Source organism: Rhyacophila brunnea, unplaced genomic scaffold, assembly GCF_057557595.1.
Source record: "Rhyacophila brunnea isolate RB1 unplaced genomic scaffold, BYU_Rbru_1.0 scaffold_6, whole genome shotgun sequence".
Taxonomy (NCBI): Eukaryota; Metazoa; Arthropoda; class Insecta; order Trichoptera; family Rhyacophilidae; genus Rhyacophila; species Rhyacophila brunnea.
This window is the reverse complement of record NW_028233276.1, coordinates 31,767,035-31,790,815: the sequence shown is the minus strand read 5'-3', so window position 1 is coordinate 31,790,815 and position 23,781 is coordinate 31,767,035. Positions and strand designations below refer to the sequence as shown.

The 23,781-nt window shown below is 33.4% G+C and overlaps 1 protein-coding gene across 1 annotated transcript in view; it reads left to right on the top strand.

Moving 5' to 3' along the window:
- Positions 1-23,781, top strand: part of LOC147065561 (uncharacterized) — a 36,819-nt gene that overhangs the window by 9,875 nt on the left and 3,163 nt on the right. The window contains exons 3-4 of the mRNA XM_085956593.1: positions 13,780-13,978; positions 15,246-15,583. Of these exons, the coding sequence (XP_085812719.1) occupies positions 13,780-13,978; positions 15,246-15,583 (537 nt within the window). The remainder of the gene's footprint in view (positions 1-13,779; positions 13,979-15,245; positions 15,584-23,781) is intronic.

The following is a 23,781-nucleotide window of genomic DNA, read 5'->3' as shown; positions in this document are numbered from 1 at the left end:
GTTTGCTTAATAATAATTTGAAATAATAATTATTTTTTACGTCATAGTAGTTGCCGGGTCATACTGTAGAATTCATATAACCGTTGGGATTTTGTGTCATTTATTAAAACAAAATGCAGTTATTTAGGTTAAAATACTCACTTCCACAACTCTTCAGTCATATGAATACATAAAACACAAAATATGACATTGTATTAAATTCCTTCCGCAAACTTGACATCAGATAGATGTTCCATGAAAAAATACAACTCTTCCGTAAGACTATAACCAGTTATGCGAAACCAATATTCGATTTACGTTTGAGGTCAATGAAGAACATAATATCATAAAAATAACAATGAATAATATAAAAATATAGCCAAAATCGTATTTTTCAATAAGTTGTGCAAAGCTTGATTATTTGATCAGAATCTTCTGTCATTCTTTGGCCATTTTTATGCCTGGTGATATATTATTAGTATGTATATAAGAAACGGTAAGATTATTATTTTAGTACCTATCAGGTTTATTTGTGTATTGTGTTGTAAAAATGTAAGTCTATGCACAGGTGCGCGATCGGTGTTGCCATCGTGGCGGTGTTGTGATCTTCCGCCTCGTTACAATATCAATGATTTTTCTGCCCTACCTGTAGAAAATGTATCTACCTTTATTGAAACGTCTCTGTGTACTCTTTGTATTTTGTATATATTATAGTGACTACGTGATTATTAAAAATAAAAAAATACCAGGTACAGTACCACTTATCAACAACATTATTGTAGGTACTATTTATTTATCATTAATATCATAATCAAAGCAATATAGTGTAACAATATTAATAACTGAAGAACTCGTCGATTTGAATTCCAATATAGATCGGTATCTATTTCGATAAATCCGGTGTATTTTACGTGAGTTTCATCCAGAATGACAGTCGCATGAGAGAGTTACCACGCGGACCCGATTTTCCCATCAATAATTACTAAAGCATCAATTACATTGAGCTTCTTTACGAGCTGTTTATTGGAGAATTTAAAAGCGGGCGATTCAGCTACTGCGAGTTGATGATTACACACAAAACTTTCCATTCGCTGAGAAGCCACAAGCCAGCGACTATTTTGACGGAACGTAGTTCGTTTTTTTACCAGGAGGATGGTACTGCGCTCTACTGCGCAGACTCAGTAGGCCCACACGCTGGCGTGTAGCGTGTAAAGTTGACCGGCTTTCAACTTTTCTCGGTAGAGTGTTTACAACCTGCTTATTAGCTTATTCGATGATTACACTGGGCGACTTTACAGGCAGATTGTAAATTCGCCAATAAACAGCTCGTAAAGAAGCTCAATGTAATTGAGGCTTAAGCAGTGCAATACGACTGTTCTGTTACACACATAGTGAGAGGGAGGTATTATAATATGTGTGTGTGTGTATGTGTGTGTGTGCCTACTGCGCTGCGCTATTTATAGACAGATACATCTAGACAAATATTATAATGTAATAACAATAAGTAATAACGGTAATAGCATACACTGTATTACCTTTTAACATAATAGACTCAGTACTATTAAGAGTATGAAGTACCTACTTACGTTACAATAATCTTCGTCCTATGACGTTCGTAATAGTCGAATTAGCCATGCGTACAAATTAAAAATGAAAAGTTTGCATAATATAAGCAACTGCATTTTTTCAAGCGTATCTAAAATCAAAATTATGACATTCAAGGCTGAAATGAAACCATATCACATCGCAACTCTTGAGTAATATCTTTTAAAATTATAATGTATTTGAATGATCGAAATATAATTTCATTATTTTATTATTTTCTTCGTCGTTTCGGGTCATCAATGGCTGCGTGATCGTGATTCAGACTTTGGCAAAGGCAACATTTTATGTTCATATTTTGCATAAACACATATATTGTATTATTCCATGATTTATATTTTACTGTACTTGCAAGATTCGTCATGAACAATCCTCCATTTCATATTATTGGCTACAGTGCGTCTTCATATATCGATATTCTCAAGTCTGTCCAACCCTTCCTTCTCCCTTCTTCCCATATTTCAATAACCACTATCTATGGCATCTCTCGAAAATTTTTAAAAATAGAACACACCGCGTTTCGCCTCACATATTGTATAGGATTATTTTCGCGTGAATCGACGGGTTTTTCAATATGAAGTTTTTTCTCATTATTTCAAAATGTCTGGCGTCCCGCATACAAATTTAATGTACAAGCTGTTTCGTTAGCGCTTACGTCGCGAGAGCACATTTATTCAAAATAATTAATAAGAAGATAATTTAAAAAATAATTTCTATGGGATTCAATCACATAAATATGTATTGATTGTTGTTAAAAATATAAAATAATTTATCTCGGGATTTTTATTTATTTATTAGTTCACTCGTTAGACACTTTAGATATCTGATATTGTACATACCTAAGTATGTCTTTTAAATATAGAAGTATTTTAAAATGTCTAGTTTTATGGGTTAAATTTTAAATTGTTATGGAACATAATATATATACAACAACGGATATTTTCATAGATGATAGGTAATATATTTTGAGCGTATGTTACGTTTATAAATGTTTAGGAAAATACATAAGTAATTCAAACTAATTGCTTATTTTTATGAACTAATTATAACAAAACCAATTAAGCTTTTGAAATTTCTTCGTTTTAGCGTACCTATTCATTAGTAGTAATATTGGGTTATCTTCTTATTTCCCGCAAATATATCTGACAAGCATGGTTACTCCCACAGCCTACCTCTTTCAAAAAGTCATCCTTCGCCACTGATATCAGAATAAGAATTACGCACACACTCTTGTGCACACCAATAATTATGCTCTTGGGAAATTGCTTTGTGAACACAACTTTGAAGGGTGTATAACGTTTGTTACGCACAACGGGTGTAAATATGTAGCTATTGGTGAAATGAAAAGTAAGTCATACTGCAAAACATTAAATGCCTAGGTACAATTACATCTATAAATAATTATTTTAAATTAATTATATTTACTAATTATTTTTTACTAAAACATGGCATATAATATATATGCTAGTATAAAGATCAAATATTATTCTTAAACATCCTCAAGTGCATGTAGGCATATTAATCCTAGAATGCTAATTATAAGGATCGGAAAAACAAACGTTTTTTTGTATTAATATGAAAAATCATGCCAGTAACTCTTTTCATCAATACTTTAAATTTTGTTTATTTGAGTATAAATTTTTAACTTCAGCTGTCAGTATGTTAGTGATAAGCCATGATTGAAAAAATATACAATAATTATACTACTGTGCATGCAATGGCATCGACGTAAACTGTTTAAAAATAACTTTATTTAATTTAATAACACGTGGTCTAAAATAAATCGTAGCATACTGTATAATTAAAGTAAGGATACACATATATCATATACTTATAATATATTGTACTTTTGAAAAAAAATAACTATGAAGCAACTACCGGTATCCATGACCCGTTTTTGTATAGACGAATAGTTAATTCTTACGAAAATGTTTTTCGATTACAATATACTTAAAGCGTTCACTTACAATAATATGTAAGAATAAATTTATATATGAATAAAATATCAAAATAAAACACTCTATGTTTGTCATCAATTATTGTTAACGCTTCCATTGTACCAGTTTCATAATATGACATTATATATACATTAAAATGAAAATGTCGATCATGGTAGCATATTAATTATTAGCACCATTATCGATGTTTTTAGAAATAGCTTTTATTATGAAGTAGTTGAAGTGCATATTATTAACAATATTTGACATCACAGAACAGAAAGGTTAAAGTCTAATTATTCATTAGACCGATATAAACCACATATACAATTTTAAATTGCATTTATATTGGATTAAATCTCTATATACTATATACATACAGAGATGAATTTTATTGGCGGGATACCGAGAGGATTTCCGCAACGAGTCATAACTAGCCATCTTTTATATGTATATACATATATATATATATATATATATATATATATATATCATCCAAATAAACAAATATTGTATTTCAAACTTTTGAATTATATCACACCTATTAATAATTATTGATTGACGCCTTTTAGTATTGTGTTACTTATCACATTTTATCACCTACTGAAGCGTTTAATATTTGATAATATAATTCATTCAGTTTCATGCCAATACCTACATATTTTTTTCATTTATTTAGTTTATAAACATGTATATTTAATTTCATGCCCCCCACATCCTGAAGCGGGCCTCCAGGCTAGGATATTTGGCAGGCCCCCTACCTATCGTGAGGGATAAAGGCTGTGTGACGCTCTATTGTAGCGTTTTCCAAATGGTGTACGCGGTAAAATTTATGTGTACATATAGATATTTAGTGTTTTTTGTATATTTTAATACATCCATTTGAATTATGAAGTTATCAAGTATCGATACACAATTAAAAATTGCACCATACACCCACATAATAATAAAAATAACATTATCAAAGGAAGATAGCGCCGCAGGCGACTTTTTTTACTATTCGAGCAAATTTGTGATGTGTGTTTATCTCACTTATCTGGTCGACTCGCCACGCAGGGCCCCCAGGCTAGAGCCCTGTCAGCCCCCCCCTTGTGGGGGCCATGCTTAATTTACTTTTTTAAAGTATAACCGGTACGGTTCGAAAATTTAGGCAGAAAATAAAGGACTATAAGAGGGACGCAAAGGTGAGACGAGATTATACAACGGGCACGATATTTAAAAATCTCACAAATATGAAAAAATACATTAGTGGTGTAAATAAAAAGGATTTTAAGTTTTACAGATTTTTATTTATTTTTATAAATATTGAATATCTAAAATAAATATAAAATGCGTTAAAACCATGAATTATTATCTAAAAGTATTTTTGCTACATTAGAAAAAACTTCATTAACTACAATTTAACTGATAATTACTGTAGGTAACCATAAAATAATATATAATAGTAAGATGTGAATGAACTTACAACGTTTTTTATTTACATTGCAAATTTTTTTTGAGTTAAATAAAATATACTTATACTTTTTGAAATATTTTTAAATAGGTTAATATTGAATAATTAATTTAAGTAAAAACTATCTCAAATTGCAAGCTTCGTTTCTTTCTGTTAGATACCTCCGGTGGACAGAGCATTCATCTTAATGCTTCAGCAGTTCCACTACAGAACACTTCTCGGGTCAGTCTCAAATGACCAATTCACCCCTGCGTACAAACTATAGGTATTCATATTATACTCTCGGTGACTTGGCATTGACAGAACTAATAATTTAATCAGACGCATTTGTATACGATAAATACTTAGATATTTATAATTAGTGCTGTGGTTATCAACCGTTCAATAAAACATCGTTCCAAAACAATAAAATTACAATAATTCATCAACACAAACCATAATAAAAACACGTGCGCGAGACCTTCTCTCTCAGTACAGTAAAAAGGATGTTAGAGGTTAAGTATAATAAAGCAATAATTATTGACATAATAGACGTAGTTCTGAATAAAACAATGAGAGTATTAATATGTATTACGGATTTGATACTCGTACTATACTGGAATCATTCTGTGCCTCGCAGGTGTATTGATAATATTATTATATGAATACTATCGACCGAAGGTATTTGATGGAATTTGAATATTAATTCTAATGGATTTCAGTTTTGTACAATTCCATTTGAGTCTTTTTTTGCGACCCGGGTTTCGCCTTTCGGCATCTTCAAGCACTGTATACACTCACCAAAAGGCAAATAAACACTTACAATGAATACTATTAACTCTAACTTATATAACTATTATATAACTGGAAATAGATAGCCACTTGCATTCTGGGCAGTGTTGACCTGTCGTCGCTATAGGATTTGTTTCCCGAATATCCATTTTTGTCGAAATCGACATTAATGCAGTTCAATTTCTTTTATCGAACTCTACCGAAATCATTTATAAAAACAATATATTTTTATCTAGGAACAGAGATATTTTTTTAAAAAACCCGAATACGCCATGTTAAGTTACAATTACTCCGTGGTGTTCTCCCGAATGTCCAACTATTCGTACCTGAATATCTAAGTTAATTTCGGTCGAAATATATCTCTGGCTGAGTGTTTATTTCCCGAATATGACTTTAGCCAATCAAACCGCGCTCACGCCGTGCATCTCGCTCCCACATTCACGCTGTAGCTCTATAACAATCACGCCCATTTTCATATTTTTCGGCCGTCCGGAGACTTCTTTCAAATTTCGTCTTATTGATATTGTTTTTAACGTTACTATTGTTTTAATAGTGAATTCATCAAATTTGAAGAGATCATTCATAGCTGATACATCACCAGTTCGCCCTGAACTTACAGTAGAGTTGTGGAAGTGAGTATTTTAACCTAAATAACTGCATTTTGTTTTGATAAATGACACAAAATCCCAACGGTTATATGAATTCTACAGTATGACCCGGCAACTACTATGACGTAAAAAATAATTATTATTTCAAATTATTATTAATCAAACATTGTTTCTCTTTATTTTACTTTTAATCTAGGTATCTCCATGAAAATAAAGGCGATGCTATTATTTATTTTTGAATGCGCTGATAGTTAATTTAATTTAATATGTATGTTAGTAACTATTTATTTGGTGGATATTATATACTTAGGATATTGGTATCTACCTAATATTAGCAGCCAATGGTAATTAATTTATACGTGCTATTATTTTGTGTTGTTATTCCTTACAATAGTAAATATATAATATTTATTTGGTGGTTTGTAATAAGTTTAATTGTCAATTATAGAAATATATAGATATAACAATATACAGATATATATAAATAGATTTTTTTTTTTTTGGAAAAAGTATTAATATAAAATTGTTAGCAAGTACGAGTAAGTACCATCATTGGAGAAATGACCGTAACGTCGGTTAGTAATTGAAGTAGTAGATACCTTATAATATATTTTCTCAGAAGTGATTAAAAAAAAATATTTAAGTATGTTCAATTATTAGAATGGTACATTCTTAAATCTTGTGAATTATTCGTTCAATAAAAAAATAGTTAATTACTTAAAAACTATTTTATTACTTAATCCGAAAAAAAACCGAAAAAGTGATTGCCGCATGTTATTATTACATACGAACTTGGGTAATTACGGTCATTAAGGATTTAAATAGTAGAGGTAATTATTAACAATTATCGTGTAAATAAATATAACATTTGAGGCGCGTACTTTTTGACCACTCAGTAATCTGTGGGCCGTGCAGCAATACGCTACGGGCTTAAATCCCGAACGTCCATGTTTTGTCCCGAATATCCATTATTCTGAGAGAGCGCTAAAAATTTCCCGAATATCCACAGTGAGTACTTGTAAATAAAACGCATTTTCTGTGCATTTAATGATTTATACCAGTATATTATTCTTGGAATCTATTCTTAGATAATGTTGCAATCATACAGTATAGAAAGAATGATTGATACATCTAGTGATATTAAAATATACGACAATGAAATTTGTTTTTCGTCTCCTGTAAAATTGACATTTGGTCTATTCGGGAAACAAATCCTATAGCGACGCTGTGTGTCCCTGATAACTATCTTAGAAATAGAGACCATCAGTTGTTTATTCTCCTAAGGTGCAGAACCAACCTGCCACTGGTAATGCCAATTGGGAGAGCGATAACTATGTTCAGGTGTTGATATATTCCACCTACGTGAGAATGAGCTTAGGTGGATGTTGTTTTATAAATTCTTAAAATAGGGTCTGCTTAACTCATCAGGTGTACTTCCTTGTACCTATCTAATTTATCTACTGATATATCTCTTTTTTATGTAATACTGTTATATTTATATATCTTTGTTTCTAAATGTCATGTTGTGAACGTCTTAGACTTATAATTTGTAATGTCCACAATATGTTAAAAAATAAATAAATTTAAAATTGAATAAATTGAACCTATTATACCCAAACTCCAAATACACGTTGAAAAACAACAAGTGAATTTTCCAGAACCGGGATTCAAACCACGGACATTATAAGTCGATACGTTACCTTTAGACCACTGTGAACGTTAGTATTTTAATCCTCTAAATACCTGTAAAGAAACAACATTGATTTAATAGAAAATTCTTAATTTTTTCACATATTGTCAATTGTTACCAGGGAACTCAGAAATAATGGGAACTGAAATACGTAACGAGTAAGGCGAAGCAGGTAACTGACTCGAGTAAGGAAGAATCCAAGTTAAACTTACACACGTGTTAAGAATACGTTTTATGTCGAATACTAAAAACTGCTCTCGGTTTATGCATTTACGCTCATTTAATGTTGGTGTATTACACACACTATTGCACGTGCAAAATGCGTGCTTCATTTGCGTAGGACACTCACACATTCAAAACCCTGCATCAAGATGCGGCGTATTGAATATAGCCTATCGGTATTCTATTTATTATCTGTTCTGTGATTGTTACCTAATTTGTATATTATTAAACACAAGTGAGATTGTAAATAAATACATGAATTTAATTATTTTCCACAAACATAACAGGTTTAAATTTAGCATATAGGAATTTATAATATAACGGGTTTTCCATTAATACCTATACATACAAGGAAGTTCTAGGAACCTACTTTGACAATAACGATTTGAATAATCTAGATTGTACAAAAATAAACATTATCTTGATTGGTACAAACAAAAAAATAATAAATAATGACACGGTAGTGCTATTTCCATACAATATATTTCAGCAGGTATAAAACAAGCAGACAAAATAGGTACCTATAATTTTATTTTTACTTGATTACGGTCTAGGCCAGCGATGGCGAACCGATTTCAGCGAATAATTCGACTCCGTTGGTCAAATAATTAGTTAAAATTTTTCTTATAAACAATATTTTACTTTTTAATGTGTTCGCGGAGAGTTTGATAGATACGTGGCATTCAATTGTTATTTTAGAAATTTATCCTTAGATCGACTCGATTGATTTTCGAATTATTGCCGCTATTATTCTAATTTTTAGTAGTTTACTTAGTGATTTTCAATTTAAATGATATATTGAAATAAGCTTTAACACCCCCGTTACTGTAATGGTACATAAGGTTACTGAGCCTATCAAACTACAAATATTTCAGTTCATATTATGCGTTTCGCTATCTTCATATTTCAAGTAGGTATTCTTAGAAAATGGTCTAAATAAAATGTTATATTTTAAAAGTCGATAGCATTAGCCATTGAATTCATTTAATTGACGAATAAATGCACATTGCAAACAGAGCGTCGCATTCCATTAAGAACATCAAAGTGTATTATTATGCGACAAAGACAGATATAGTCAACTGTAAGAAAGAAGATATTGAAGAAAATAGTTGTAGGCTGTAAGAATGGACATATAAATACTCTTACTTACTGAAATATTTTCAACCTCGTACGGTAATACAAGGTGACATCACCGGAACAGATGTAATTTATAAGCATCGTAAAGGGAAAGTTAAACTTAATTCATACACAATATTACACGTCGGACATTACTTGAGATGCTAGCGATAAATCCAAGATAATTGGGATTTGAACGTGTTAACACCGATTCGTGGTAACGTATCCACCGTGCAGACGACGTTAAAACGGTCGCCCCTCTCTGTGGATCGCGGGTACGAATCCTATCAGCTAGGTCTTTTCACTGGTAATTTTTAACGTGTGCTTGAATCCTGTGCATAGATTCAAAGATTACTCAAATACAGTCCCGTGCTTGGCCGTCGATATGACCGATTGGACCCCATCGGGGCTCATGTTATAGGGGGCTTTCTTCTTAGGTGACTCCTGGCGTCGCAAGAAAAACAAACGAATAATACAAGAGAAACTTCGGTTAATTAATTTTAATATAATATTTGATTGTAAAACGTGGAGGCCGCGGAAAGTTAGAACGAATTCTCGGAGAACACACACAAAATGGGGTCACTGGCATCACGGGAAATATAAGGGTAACTCCATGCGTCACAAGAATGAAAAAAAATCTAGGGAAACGTTTTCTCATGTAAACTTCTCGCACACTTTTAAAGATTTTTATATTATAATACTATGTGCCTATTCCGCTACTTACGGACTTGAGCACGCACATGCTTCAATCGGGACTCACATTTTTTGCTAGGACCACAAATGGCCTACAAAAACGTGGTATTACGATGTTTTCATACTGTATGCTGCCATTTGCTTTGTATGGGAATTGAAATAATCCAAAAAAATCGACGGTAGTTCAACAAGACGCCGTAGAGTCAGAGTCTCTGTGGAAATAGCATTAAGGCTATACCTCAGCTGAGGCATGGTCTAAAAAGATCGTGACTAGGCGATACGCGGATTGCGGGCCGCGGGTGCAAATGACGCAAGCCGAACGAAATATAATTTGTCATAAAAGTTCAACATGCGTCCTTTTTATGTTATGTTTATTATTAAATTCGTAATAATAATAGTATATTCATTGACATGTTTTCTTTTTCAAGTACATGCGGAACGTTTTTTAGTCATCTTTACACGATTTAAGAATATTTTCATCCGACGTCATGACAAAACGAATCGACGTGCAGACACCTTGACTATCGCTCTCCGAATGGCAACGCGGCCGTAATTTCGTTCCACATACAGTTGGAAATTATTTGCTGTTTCACTTATGTACGCTCTTAATGATAAAATTTATCGATAAATCTATCGAATAGATCAAAACTGTTTCCTCGTGTCAGGCTTATCAGGCGAGGGGTGCGAAACTAATCAATGCGCTCCCTAAAGATATATAATATACATTTTCAGTGATTTGCGGTGTATTTTGATTTTATCGTTTAACATTGTCTATGGTATGTATTTTAATATCACTCATTTTATTATAACCAATTATTTTTCAATTTATATCTAATTTTGTGTATGTCTGTATTAATTTTGATTAGTCATGTACACAATGTTTCAGTTTTAAATAAATAAATACCTGAAATTGGCACATAATAAGATGGTGTCTATTAATCTTAGACGTATTCACAGTATTTTTTTGATACGTAGGTTTCTCGTTGCGGATTTCAAATTAATTGAAAAAAAAACAATTGACAATCAGTGCATATTCTTCTGTTTCATTGAAGTAAATATGGCCATGAATTATAATATTCTTGTAATGTGATATTTTCAATTCTTTCTTCTTTTGCTGTATTCTCATTATTTTTTTTAAATATTCATGCGGATATTTTGAAATCGTAGGTCACGGGTTCACTATCGCTTACATACTCAGACCCTCATTAATACTGTCAATAATATTAATAATATAATATCAGTCAAAATATATCAAGGTGACTGCATAATACAATTACTATCATGATTAGACACTTATTAAGGGGGGACATGCTCGTCGAAGGTCAAAATTGAGTTTTTATTGTATTTTCAAACCATGATCCTGGACACTGCTTAAACGTTGTAGATAATCTATTTATATATTTTTAAAGCCTTATTATCCTTTATAGTTATTTTAAACATTTGATGACTGCATGAAGTATTTTTGTTACATAAAATAGTATTCTTTTAAACCTCTCGCTCTAATGTTTTAGAATATAGTCATATTTCGGTACAGAACTGTGCAGTGGTGTTAAAATTTTTTACATTTATTAATTTTTAAACGCATTTATAAAACCATTAGTATAATTTATTACGAGATAATTTTTGTAAAATATTCACGATAAAAAATTATTTTGATAATCTCTGTGATCCCAAATTTGACAAGAATTAGGCATTTTATTATTCAAAAAATCGGCAAGATTAACACATTTGAAGATAATTCTAAAGATATTTATTATAAGCTATGTTTTTGACCATTCAAGTGTGATAAAAATCTTATGAATAATGATTGCTTTATAATAATTATTGACCTAAGAATAAGGTAGTGTTTTTTTGAAATACGCCATTTCTTTTGTCATTCCCTAGTGGTTAAGCTACAACATACGGCCGTAGCCATAAAATGACAAACTATAATTAAAGTAGGGAGTAAAATGATGTTAACGCGCGTGTTTGAACATGTACCTAACTGAATTTTTTTTTATTTTTTTTTTAAACGGTACATGTTCAAACACGCGCGTCAATATCATTTTACTCCCTACTTCCATTATAGTTTGTCAATTTATGGCTACGGCCGTATGTTGTAGCTTAACCACTGGGGAATGACAAAAGAAATGGCGTATTTCAAAAAAACACTACCTTATTATTAGGTCAATAATTATTATAAAGCAATCATTATTCATAAGATGTTTATCACACTTGAATGGTCAAAGACATAGCTTATAATAAATATCTTAAGAATTATCTTGAAATGTGTTAATCTTGCCGATTTTTTGAATAATAAAATGCCTAATTCTTGTCAAATTCGGGATCACAGAGATTATCAATATAATTTTTTATCGTGAATATTTTACAAAAATTATCTCGTAATAAATTATGCTAATGGTTTTATAAATGCGTTTAAAAATTAATAAATGTAAAAAATCTTAACACCACTGCACAGTTATGTACCGAAATATGACTTTATTCTAAAACATTAGAGCGAGAGGTTTAAAAGAATACTATTTTATGTAACAAAAATACTTTATGCAGTCATCAAATGTTTAAAATAACTATAAAGGATAATAAGGCTTCAAAATTATATAAATAGATTATCTACAACGTTTAAGGAGTGTCCAGGATCATGGTTTGAAAATACAATAAAAACTCAATTTTTACCTTCGACGAGCATGTCCCCCCTTAAGAACGTCAAGTTATTGTACGTTTGGAAAATATATTGAAATAACTAGGTATATTTATAAATTTTATACAATAATAACAGCAAAGATAGTTGACATTTTAATTGTTTTAAAAATAATAAATTTATAAATTTACGGTATTGAATACAGATTGGGCAAAATGATAATAATCACGGAGCACAAAAATAATAGTATGTGTACAGGGAACTCAGAAATAATGGGAAATGAAATACCTAACGGGTAAGGAGGTAACTAAAAGGAAACCGATCTCGAGTAAAGTAGAACCGGGATAAACTTAAACACGTGTCAAGAATACGTCATACGTCTCAGTTTATGCATTGACGCTCATTTAATATTGGTGTATTACACGCACGTGCCTTATGGGTGTTTCATTTTCGTAGGACACTCACACATTCAAAACCCTGCATCAATATGTAGCTTATTGAATATAGCCTATCGGAATTCTATTCATTATCTGTTCTGTGTATGTGCATTACCTTCTGAGTGTGGTTGTAAGAATGTACGATTCTGGAGTTTGGAGAAATATGGGATAAACTTAAACAAGTGTTAAAAATATATTATTTTTAATAGTTACGCATGTATCATACATATCATGCATTAAAAGTTTGTCACGTAAACCCAACACACATTCAATATTGATAATACATATTCAGGAGGCTTTGTATTTCTTGCGTTTAATGGCGCGTTCCCCATTAAGTCATAAACCAAAACTACCGTCAAAGTCTTGATCGATGACAACTTTACTGGGTTTTGCATATCATATTATATTCATAATATATTTTATGATTGGGTACGCGTTATTTCTTTTGTCTGTCTCACGGGTACTCGATCAAAAATTTTGGAGACCACTGTTGTAGAAGACACCGCATACATACATAGAAAGAATAAACATTGTTCTATATTTTTTTAACCCAACGTAATTTATATTATTTTCTTCTACCCTGTAGTTACTCTGATTTTTTTGAATTCCATTTTATTTTATTTTAATTTCCAGATTCCTCCGCTGATATCATTCAAGGATGGAACAATCGGAGTAAACTTCCTGGGATACCATGCATCAGCCGGCCTGGGAGGACTTTTGGGCGGAAATGGAGGCGCTGGAGGTCTTCTCCATGCGGAGGCAGGTACTCCGTTTGGACAGCGAGCTGCGGCGGGACTTGGAGGATCAGTCGGACAAAATGGGCGCGCAAATGGTGAGATGAAAATGGTTTATTCTTCGTCTTTCATCACTCTTGCTTCTTACGTTGAGGATATGGCCACTGCTCATCGTCTCCAAATAACCTGTCTCTAAAAATCTCTTTTTTCTTCCATCTTCCAAACTGCCATTACCAGTAGCTTTATCGTTAATTTCAATAATGTACCGTTAAAATAATCTTATTGGGCGTTGCATAAAGAGAAGTAGTACACACATTCACTGCTGATCAGATAATTACTAATTAATTACCACATTTAAATATCATGCTAATTATATCTAATGTCCAACTAATGGTTACGCGCCTAGCGCGTTTTTAACACCGAAAGATTCTGGATGAGGTCGTTCATAACAAGGTTTAATTCTTGAGTGTAGAGAAAAATATAGAATAAATTTAAACACGTGTTTAAAGAACATGCTATTTGCAATAATTTCGTTAGTATAATAAAATATGCATTCAATTTTTTCATGTAAATGAAACTTGCATTAAATATTGGTAATTTGAGGACACTTTGTCCTTGTGTTTTATGACCTGGCCATCATAAAGTAATGAACCGAATCTGGCTTCAAAGTCATTATATGTAATCGATGTAATTATCTGTCCGTTACAAATTAGCTGATGATTAATTATTATATGTAGGTACCTACATAGTTGCATAGCAATTACCGAAGAGTCAGTACAAGGCTTTCTTCAATGTCTTTGGTATCATAGTTCTTATTGTGTATGTTTTAAAGGACGAAAAGTTCGTAATTTATACAAAAATTTTACTATTTTTCTCAATAAATTCAAGAATTATTCAAGAACCTTGACGCAATAATTATTATGCTTTGAATTTTTAATACAACCATCTGCAGGAAAACGATCATAGAGACATCTTGTAAAAAAACTCTTTGTTATAAAAATGAATTAATATTGCACCGCAGTATTCATAGATGGCGTTATAATGTTAGCATACTAAATAAATTATAATATAATATTATATTATTATTATTATAGTATGTACCTACTTCAGTGTTTATCTTTCCTAAAGTAATACCTACATAAATTTATAGAAATCCTGTTTCATTTAATAATTATATTATAGTATACCGATCACTGAATATAATAAAATACTCTCAAATTTAACAGGTGCAGTACGACAATTTGTGGTTTACTATGAAGTTTTCCAGTAACAAAAAAATATACTTAATGAATAATTATTATACCCGAAAAGTTGTCAACAAATCAATTATTTTTTTATTTAAGAAAATCCAATTATTTTTTCCAGGTGAGCTATACGCCGGTGCAACAGCTGGTGGAAACGTGAAAGCTGCAGCCGGCCTCGGAGGCGGAATCGATGGAGGTAATAACCCCATTGCAAACGGTGGCCTTTATTCAGCAGCATCAGCCGGCAGTGCGGCGTCAGGATCGTCGATCGCCGGAGAAACTTCAAACGGAAGGACTTATAAGCGAATCTCCAAAATTGGAGCCCCCAAGAAGCGAGTCAACACATACGTATCCGATGAAAATGATACACAGGAAGAAGATGTACCTGTCGTATACACACAGAAGAAAACTCGCGTTCGTCCAGTCAAATTCGACAAATACGCTATTTCTCAGGAAGAAGTATAAATTTTAGTATTTTTTTTCGCTCTAACAATGCATGTCTAAATTGACATAGAATTAGCTCCGTTAAAATTTAACTAACATATTAATCGAAACTTTAATAACACGTTGAAAATGTTTTTCAATTAACACAACTACTAACGAAAAATCCAATAGGTATCGTGAATAAAAGAAACTCACTACTTAGGTAAGTAATATTAAATATAAGTAGTGATAGTGTTACCTCTCTTCGCAGGCACTTATTAAATGGGTTAGAGGAGGACCGAGTGGCGGCACCTCTTTGCCGGGATGACAGGTATACTATGTTAGTTATTAGGGAAATACAAAGTATTCTCAACTAAAATTAAGGAGTACAGTTACGAAACACCCCTTTGTTCAGCCATGATAATTTACTTATTAACATTATTAACGTGCTTAGACAATCACGTTAAGAAATTTTCCCAATTAATGAGAAGAGAAAACCTATCCAATGTTTATAAATAGTAAACATACATCGGGCCGATAGAGAGACAAGGATATTATATTGTTATTGTAAAAATAGAAAACACGTCGATATCCTTTACCTTCGATATCCTTGCTTGAAACACGTTAACCAATAACACTCCTTTTTATACCATGTCTGATCCTAAAAAGTTCATAATATGGGCCTCCACAGAAAGGAGGTTGTATTAAGGAACAGATCTTTGTATTTACGATAAATGAATGGTAGCCCCTTGCTCAGCGCTCGAAATGGAAAAGTTTACGAACCGGAACGCTCGGCAATTTTCTGAAGATCCAATTTTATGTGTATTTTATAAAAATAAGTGTGTTAGATTTTCTATTATATGGGCTATCTAGCTTAGACGATCAAAATATTTTTCCACGAGACGGAGCGATAATTTTACCTATTTAACGAACCGGAACGGCGCTCCGGTCCATTTCGAGCCCAACACTTGCTCAACCTAATCTATACTCTGTGTCCAACCACAGAACAGATAAAAAATAGAATTATCATCCCCATTAAATTTGATGCCGGATTTTAGCACACAAAAAATAGACTGTGGCAACATATATAGAGAGCCGCATTATTGATGTCTACTTTTCATTAGAAAGATTTCATACGTAACATATAAATATTGCTAATATTAGTGTTTTAAAGCGTTTTTAAAATTAGCATACGTATTTAAATTACACTTTTACACACAATAATTACAACAACAGTTAGGAATAGCTAGATATTGAGAAAGGGATATAATTGGATTTTGTAGGTGTTGTAAAACAAGGTATTTTCAATGATAAAACAAGTCTGTGTAAAAATGCTGACGGAGATTAGTTATGTCGACTACCTGACTGCGAAGATTTGGCATCCAAAGCTTGAGTATTTCTATTTATGACAATCAATAACAACTTTCGAGTAGCGTTGGAAGAATGGTCGGTTGGTGGTGGAGACACACAGAATATAAAATAAACTGAATTCTCATCAAATAAAAAGAGATATTAATTTCTAAATAAATATAAAATAATTTATTAATAACATTTATAAATAACGAGAAGATAGAGTAATGTTTACATACAACAGGTAATTCTAGATATAACATTAATCGCATTTATAATAATATATTAACAGAAAATATACATGTTTGTCTTATCTTAACCTAACCTAACTAACTGTCATCCATCAAATACACATTTTATTAATGGTGTTGGTCGAAAAATGAAATTACCAAATAAAAATGATGGGGCCCATGTAGGGCTTTCAATTAACCGGAGGAAAATTACTATCCGGTTAGCGGTTAGTTTTAACCGTCGTATTTGAGAAATGAGTTTTCAAGTATTTTTGATATTATTTTTGCACATTTTTTTTTCTCTTCTACTCTACAATTAGACGTGGATTTTAGCCACCTCCCAATTAATGAGATATAACATAGTATGTTATGTAATTGTTGAACCCACTACGTCCACGTCCATGCTCCGTGTTAATTGTTGTAGATATACCTGCATAATATGCATAATATTGTTATAATACATAATAAAGTTTTGAATGATTCGAAGTGAGTATTATTTTTGACATTGGTTTTTGATAGCATTTGGTGTCTAAAACTTATAAACGAGCGGAACTCTAATACTAGTTTAGAGAATAGTTTGCCCAAAATAAGACCAATTCCACCATTTCACGACTAATGGGAAATTAAGGTTTCTATGGGATGATAAAATACAAGACGTGTTGTTTAATTTGTAACGCCTCACTATCCTCAGCCAAACACATGCAATAAATTTATATAAGTTGAAGAATGATAAAGGTAGGGTGTGGTGATCACTGCATTTTGATACTGAATAGTGGATGGTTGATCACAGCCTACTTCAAATTGGACATGCCTAGTGTATGGTTAATCGGTCGTTATAAAAATCGCCTACTAATTGTTCTTTTTAAATTGTTTAGCATTTTATATGAAAGGTCATGAAATAAAAGAAAATTGACGTTGAGATTGAGAGTGATGAATGACTTTCATTTATACTCAAGGTACCGAACAAGAATGCAGTTACTATAAACGTTACGTTAACGTTGTACAAATTGTTTCGATTTAGTTCATCTTATATTTATAATAATTATTAATAATAACGATTTTGTAGTTAATAAATAAACGGGATAGTTTAATATTGTAATTTTGTAATTTCTTATTATTATTATGGATTAAGGCAACAATTTAATATCGTACTTTGTGTTTAGTTATAATGACCTACACTCCGGTAAAACTAAGTGATCTTGCAAAATCCTAAGGTGGCAACCGTTCAGACATTTAAATCATATTGGCAGCAAAGGCATAGTAATATGCCGCTCAAACGGACCCCTCCTCGTGGGGAATCGCTACCGGACATTCCAGGCCCTGCAAAAACTGCTTCAGGAATCGGAACACGCGTACGCGAGCGGTCAAAAAAGGAACGCTCGCCGAAGAGCCCCAAATCACAACAAGATAAGGCCTCTACTGCTGAAGATGGAGAAAGAGAGCCAAAGCAAAAGAAAACCAAACAAAGAAGCCACCAGCCTGCACCCCCGAGTACGTCGGATGTCGAAAGCGACTGCAACGTCGTTATAGATTCAGCAGTATCGGACACCACAACCGAGCCTGAAAATAATGTCATCTATGATGACATACAAACGTGCTTACATGAAGTGCACTCCTCCCTTAGGGCTGACTCTAAAGATAAGCTACATAATGCCCTACTAAGCCTTTCCGAGGCTGTTGGAAGGCAGAATTTGTGCATGGCCAAGCTGGAGATAAAAGTCGTAGCGCAGGAATGCAAGATTAAGGGCCTGCAGATTCAACTTCGTGATAGGCAATTAAGCATTGAAAATCAAAACCTGGCCATTGCTGATTTAAGAGAGCAGACGAAAACTCTCAAAACTGCCACATTACAAATCAACAAGGAGCCTACCATCACTGCCCCCCCTATTGATACCACCTGGGCTACTGCGTTAGGAAGGCGGCAGCGTCCGGCAGCGGCGCCATTCACGGCACCTGCTGTCACCGGGTCAGCATTTCCTTCGCTATTGCCGCTAGCACCAAGGCCTGGAGTCCTCTTTTTCCCTACGGGAGAAGGAGAAAAACGATCGGAAACGACAAGAGAGCTCATCAAGAAGTCCCTTAACCCCAGGGATATTGGGGTACAAATAACGGAAATTAGAAACGTCAGAAACGGAGGTGTTATCGTACACCCCCGCTCTGAGGACGAGGCCAAGCGTCTCGTCAGCGCTCTGGAGACCTCAGAGACTGCTCTGAGTGTTAAACTTGCAGGAAAAAAGCAGCCTCGCATTATTATTTTTAATATGCCGGCTTCCACTACAGAACCCCAGCTTCGGGAGGCAATTTACAACTCTACAAGAGAGCAAACGGGTCTATCTGAGGAGGCCTACCAGGCCGTACGCCTCAGCCACAAGGCGGGTCCCAGGACTGGCAGATGCCATTATATCACGTATGTACCTGCCGCGGTGTGGTCTGCTCTCATTGCAGATGACAGACTGTACATGGGGTGGGACTCTTTCCCACTCCAGAACTATCTAGGGGTAACCAAGTGCAATAAATGCCACTTATATGGGCACATGGCCAAATCATGCTCGGCAAAAGACGTCACCTGTTCTTACTGTGCCGAACCAGGCCACGACCGTGCGGACTGCCCCGTGAAGGAAGCTTCACCAAAATGCGTTGCCTGCCGCCGTCACAAGCGGCCATATGACCACCCGACCCATAGTGCAACATGTCCGGCTCGCCTGTATGCGGAGCAGAGGGAGCGATCAATGACGGACTACTCAATTGAAATCCCTCACCCATCCTCAGCATGACTCGCTTATAATAAGCATCATTCAACAACTTCCGCACCTCGGTCATGCGAGATTTATTATCAAAATGTAAGAGGCCTAAAAACTAAAGTAAATACATTTAAAGAGGGTATATTGTGTGCCAGACCATCGATAATTGCTCTAAGCGAAACATGGCTCGACGACACCATATCGGCCAATGAGCTGTTCGGAAGTGAATATTCTGTGCATAGAACAGACCGTCGACATGGTAGACGAGGTGGGGGCGTTTTGCTGGCAATTAGAAATGGGGTAGCATTATCCACACAAACTTTATATCCAACCAGATCAAATTTAACTGAATATGATTTTGATTTTAATTTGTGTAAAGTTAATTTTAACTTTTGTTCACTGTACTTGGCCGCTGTATACTTCCCTCCCGGCAGCTCAGCGACTACATACAGTGACTTTTTTCACATAATAGAAAATTTGGTACTGCCCAACAAAAAACTAATTATTTTGGGAGATTTTAATTTGTATTCCGCTGGTATAATTGAATCTGATTATACCAGCTTTAATAATTTATTTAATTTAAAACAATTTTCTTCTGTGAAAAATAGTCTCGGTCGGACGCTTGATTTGGTGCTATCTAACGTTGGTTGCACGGTGGTCAGCGCGTGTGATGAGCCTCTCGTTCCTGAAGATGTCTATCATCCCTCTACTTGCACAATTTTATCTTTTAATCATGTATCGCACAGAAATGATTCGTCGATTCCTCCACTGAATAGGCATAATCCGCAATGGAATTTTTCAAATGGAAATTTTTTAGCGCTGTATAATTCTTTGAGTACTACAGATTGGACCTCTTTATATGAACAAATTGATGTAAACACGGCATTAGCTATTTTTTATAATAAATTTTATAATAGTCTGGACTCCTGTTTCCCTCGCCGGCTCATTCATCTACCGAAGTACTCATATCCTAAGTGGTTTACGCCAGAAATTATTTATAATCTAAGGTCAAAGGCATATTATCATGCACTGTGGAAAAAACATAGACGGACTGCAGATTATAGTAAATTTTCCTGTCTTAGAAACTCATTGAAGTGTGACATCTCTTCGGTTCACAAATCATATCTAACGTCGATTGGTCGAAATATTGTCTCAGATCCTAATTGTTTTTGGAAATATATTCATTCGCTTAGTTCCAGTAGTACTACAAAAGACAATGCCATGATGACGTTGAATAATGATCCTATAGAGAACCATGTTATATCTGATGCATTTGCTAAGCATTTTGAATCACTTTATAGCTCAATAGAACCGCTACTTGACCCCGATTCTGCTGGTCCTTCGTCTGCAACGCAAGATATTCAAATCTCAGCTTTTGACGAGAAAGATATGGAATATGGGTTTTCAAATTTGTCTCCCAAAAGTTCATTTGGTCCAGATGGCTTGCCACCTTATGTGGTTAAGGGCTGTTACGAACATATATCCTTTCCGCTTAAACATATATTTAATTTAATCATAGCATCCAGCACTTTTCCTGATGCATGGAAAATAACCCGCCTAAGGCCGCTTCATAAAAAGGGATCTAGATCAGAGATCTCTAACTATAGGCCAATAGCAGTTCTTTCGGCTCCATGTAAATTATTTGAATCGATATTACATATAAACATCAACCGTCAAATAGACTCTCGCCTCTCCGATTCGCAGCATGGTTTTCGACTTAGGCGGTCCACAGTAACAAATCTTATAGTGTATAATAATTTTATTTCAAATTCTATGGATAAGTCAATTCAAGTTGATTCTGTGTACACAGATATTTCCAAGGCATTTGATCGTGTTGATCACGATATTTTATTACAAAAGCTTTGTACATTTGGCGCGTCATATAGTATAATATGTTTTTTTGCTTCTTATTTGAAAAATCGCCGTCAATTTGTTGATTACCATGGGAATGAATCGCGGATTTTTAGAACAAACTCTGGTGTTCCTCAAGGTTCAAATCTTGGCCCAATTTTGTTTTTAATATTTTTTGATGATATTGTCAAAGTTATAACCAATTCTTCTTGTTTGCTATTCGCAGATGATCTTAAACTTTTTCGAACTATTGAAACCCCATTATGCTGTGCGATGTTGCAGTCTGACCTAGATGCTATCTCGCAATGGTCTATCTTAAATAAACTTGGATTCGCTACCTCCAAATGTAATATTATTTCATTCAATCGTTCAAGGCACACCTTATTGTTCCCATACACATTGTCTGGTATAATATTGAGTAGGGTAACGGAGATAAAAGATTTGGGAGTATTGTATGATACAAAGTTCACTTTCAATCAGCATATTCTTAACATCAGTACTAGATCTAGCAAAATGCTTGGTTTTGTTATGAGGGTTTCAAAATCATTCGAAAACGTCCGAGTGCTACGTACATTATACGTATCATTTGTGTTGAGTATTCTTGAATATTCCAGCATTATTTGGAGTCCTAATAGGTTCATGCACACAATTAAGCTGGACCGAGTCCACAATAGATTTCTTAGATTTCTCTACTTAAGAACATACGGGTTCTTTCCTTATGATAATGACAATAAAATGAATTTCCCGACTCGTTTTCTTCTGGGTATGCTATCAATGCAATCCCTGTCTACCCGAAGAGTGATTGTTCTTTTAAAGCATTTCTTTTTACTTCTTCGTGGGTTCATTTACAACCCGCATATACTGGCGAATATTAATTTTCATGTTCCCACCAATATCACTCGCAGCTCCACGGTCTTCAAGATACCTCGTCGCAGGACAGATGTTATGTTTCATGATGCTATGTATCGTGCAATTAGCTTATTTGATGGCACCATAAAGGTTGATTTGTTTTTTATTAATTATATAATGTTTGTAGACGTTTTAAATAGGATAAATTTATAATTGTATATATTATCAAATTTCTTTAATATTCACACATGCTGTCTTTTCCACTTTCTTGTCATATTAGTTGTTATTTGTAATTAAGATATTTTTATATATTTGTATATATTATGTATTATGGCGCATTGGCCAAAAGCTGTAATGCCGTAATACTCTTTTTTTATAAATAAATAAATAAATAAATAAATAAATAAATAAATAGGTTCAAGTAGAAAAAGTCTCTGAGATCCGACTTGTCACTTTCATGATGATAATATTATGCTGCAGGGGGATTTTCTTTGCAGCAAATGATGCAACGGATTCGTGATAAAATTTAAAAAGGAACAAACCATTAATAAAGTTATTACATTAAGTATACCAAAATCTAAAAAAGATGCGTATTTGTCAGAAATTGTGTGTATAATATTTCCCAAAGCATAACAGAATACCTGCATTTTTAGTTTTATAATATTGTTATTTTTTTTTTTTTAAGTTTTTCTTTTTTATGTTCACTCGCTGGAGCCTAAAGCCTCAAAATCAGTCAGTGCGTAGGGCTTCTACACCAGTAAATGCGTCACTGAGTGGCTAGTAATTTTAGGGCACTATATTTAAAATTATTTTTGTGTAAGTATAAATATTTTAATTGACCATTTAGCACATACAATGTGCATTTAGAATTAATTAAGATTTACTGTAAATTCTTTTATACAATAGTTTATCGAATACAAATGATGATAATTATACAGTAACGACTTATATATGATTCTGAACCAATAAATAAATTAGTATAAAATGTCATCGTTTGACCACAAAGCAATCGTACACATTGCATGTTAATCGAAATAGTGACACATATAATAATATCACATGTACGTGTAATGACAATAATTATTATCATTGTATTATAACCATGGAGTATAATATTAATCACCGATTATACGTTAACGATTTTATATATATTATTTACACCTGATTCCCACTGCAAGACAATGCAATTGGCATACAAAAATAATGATTCTTC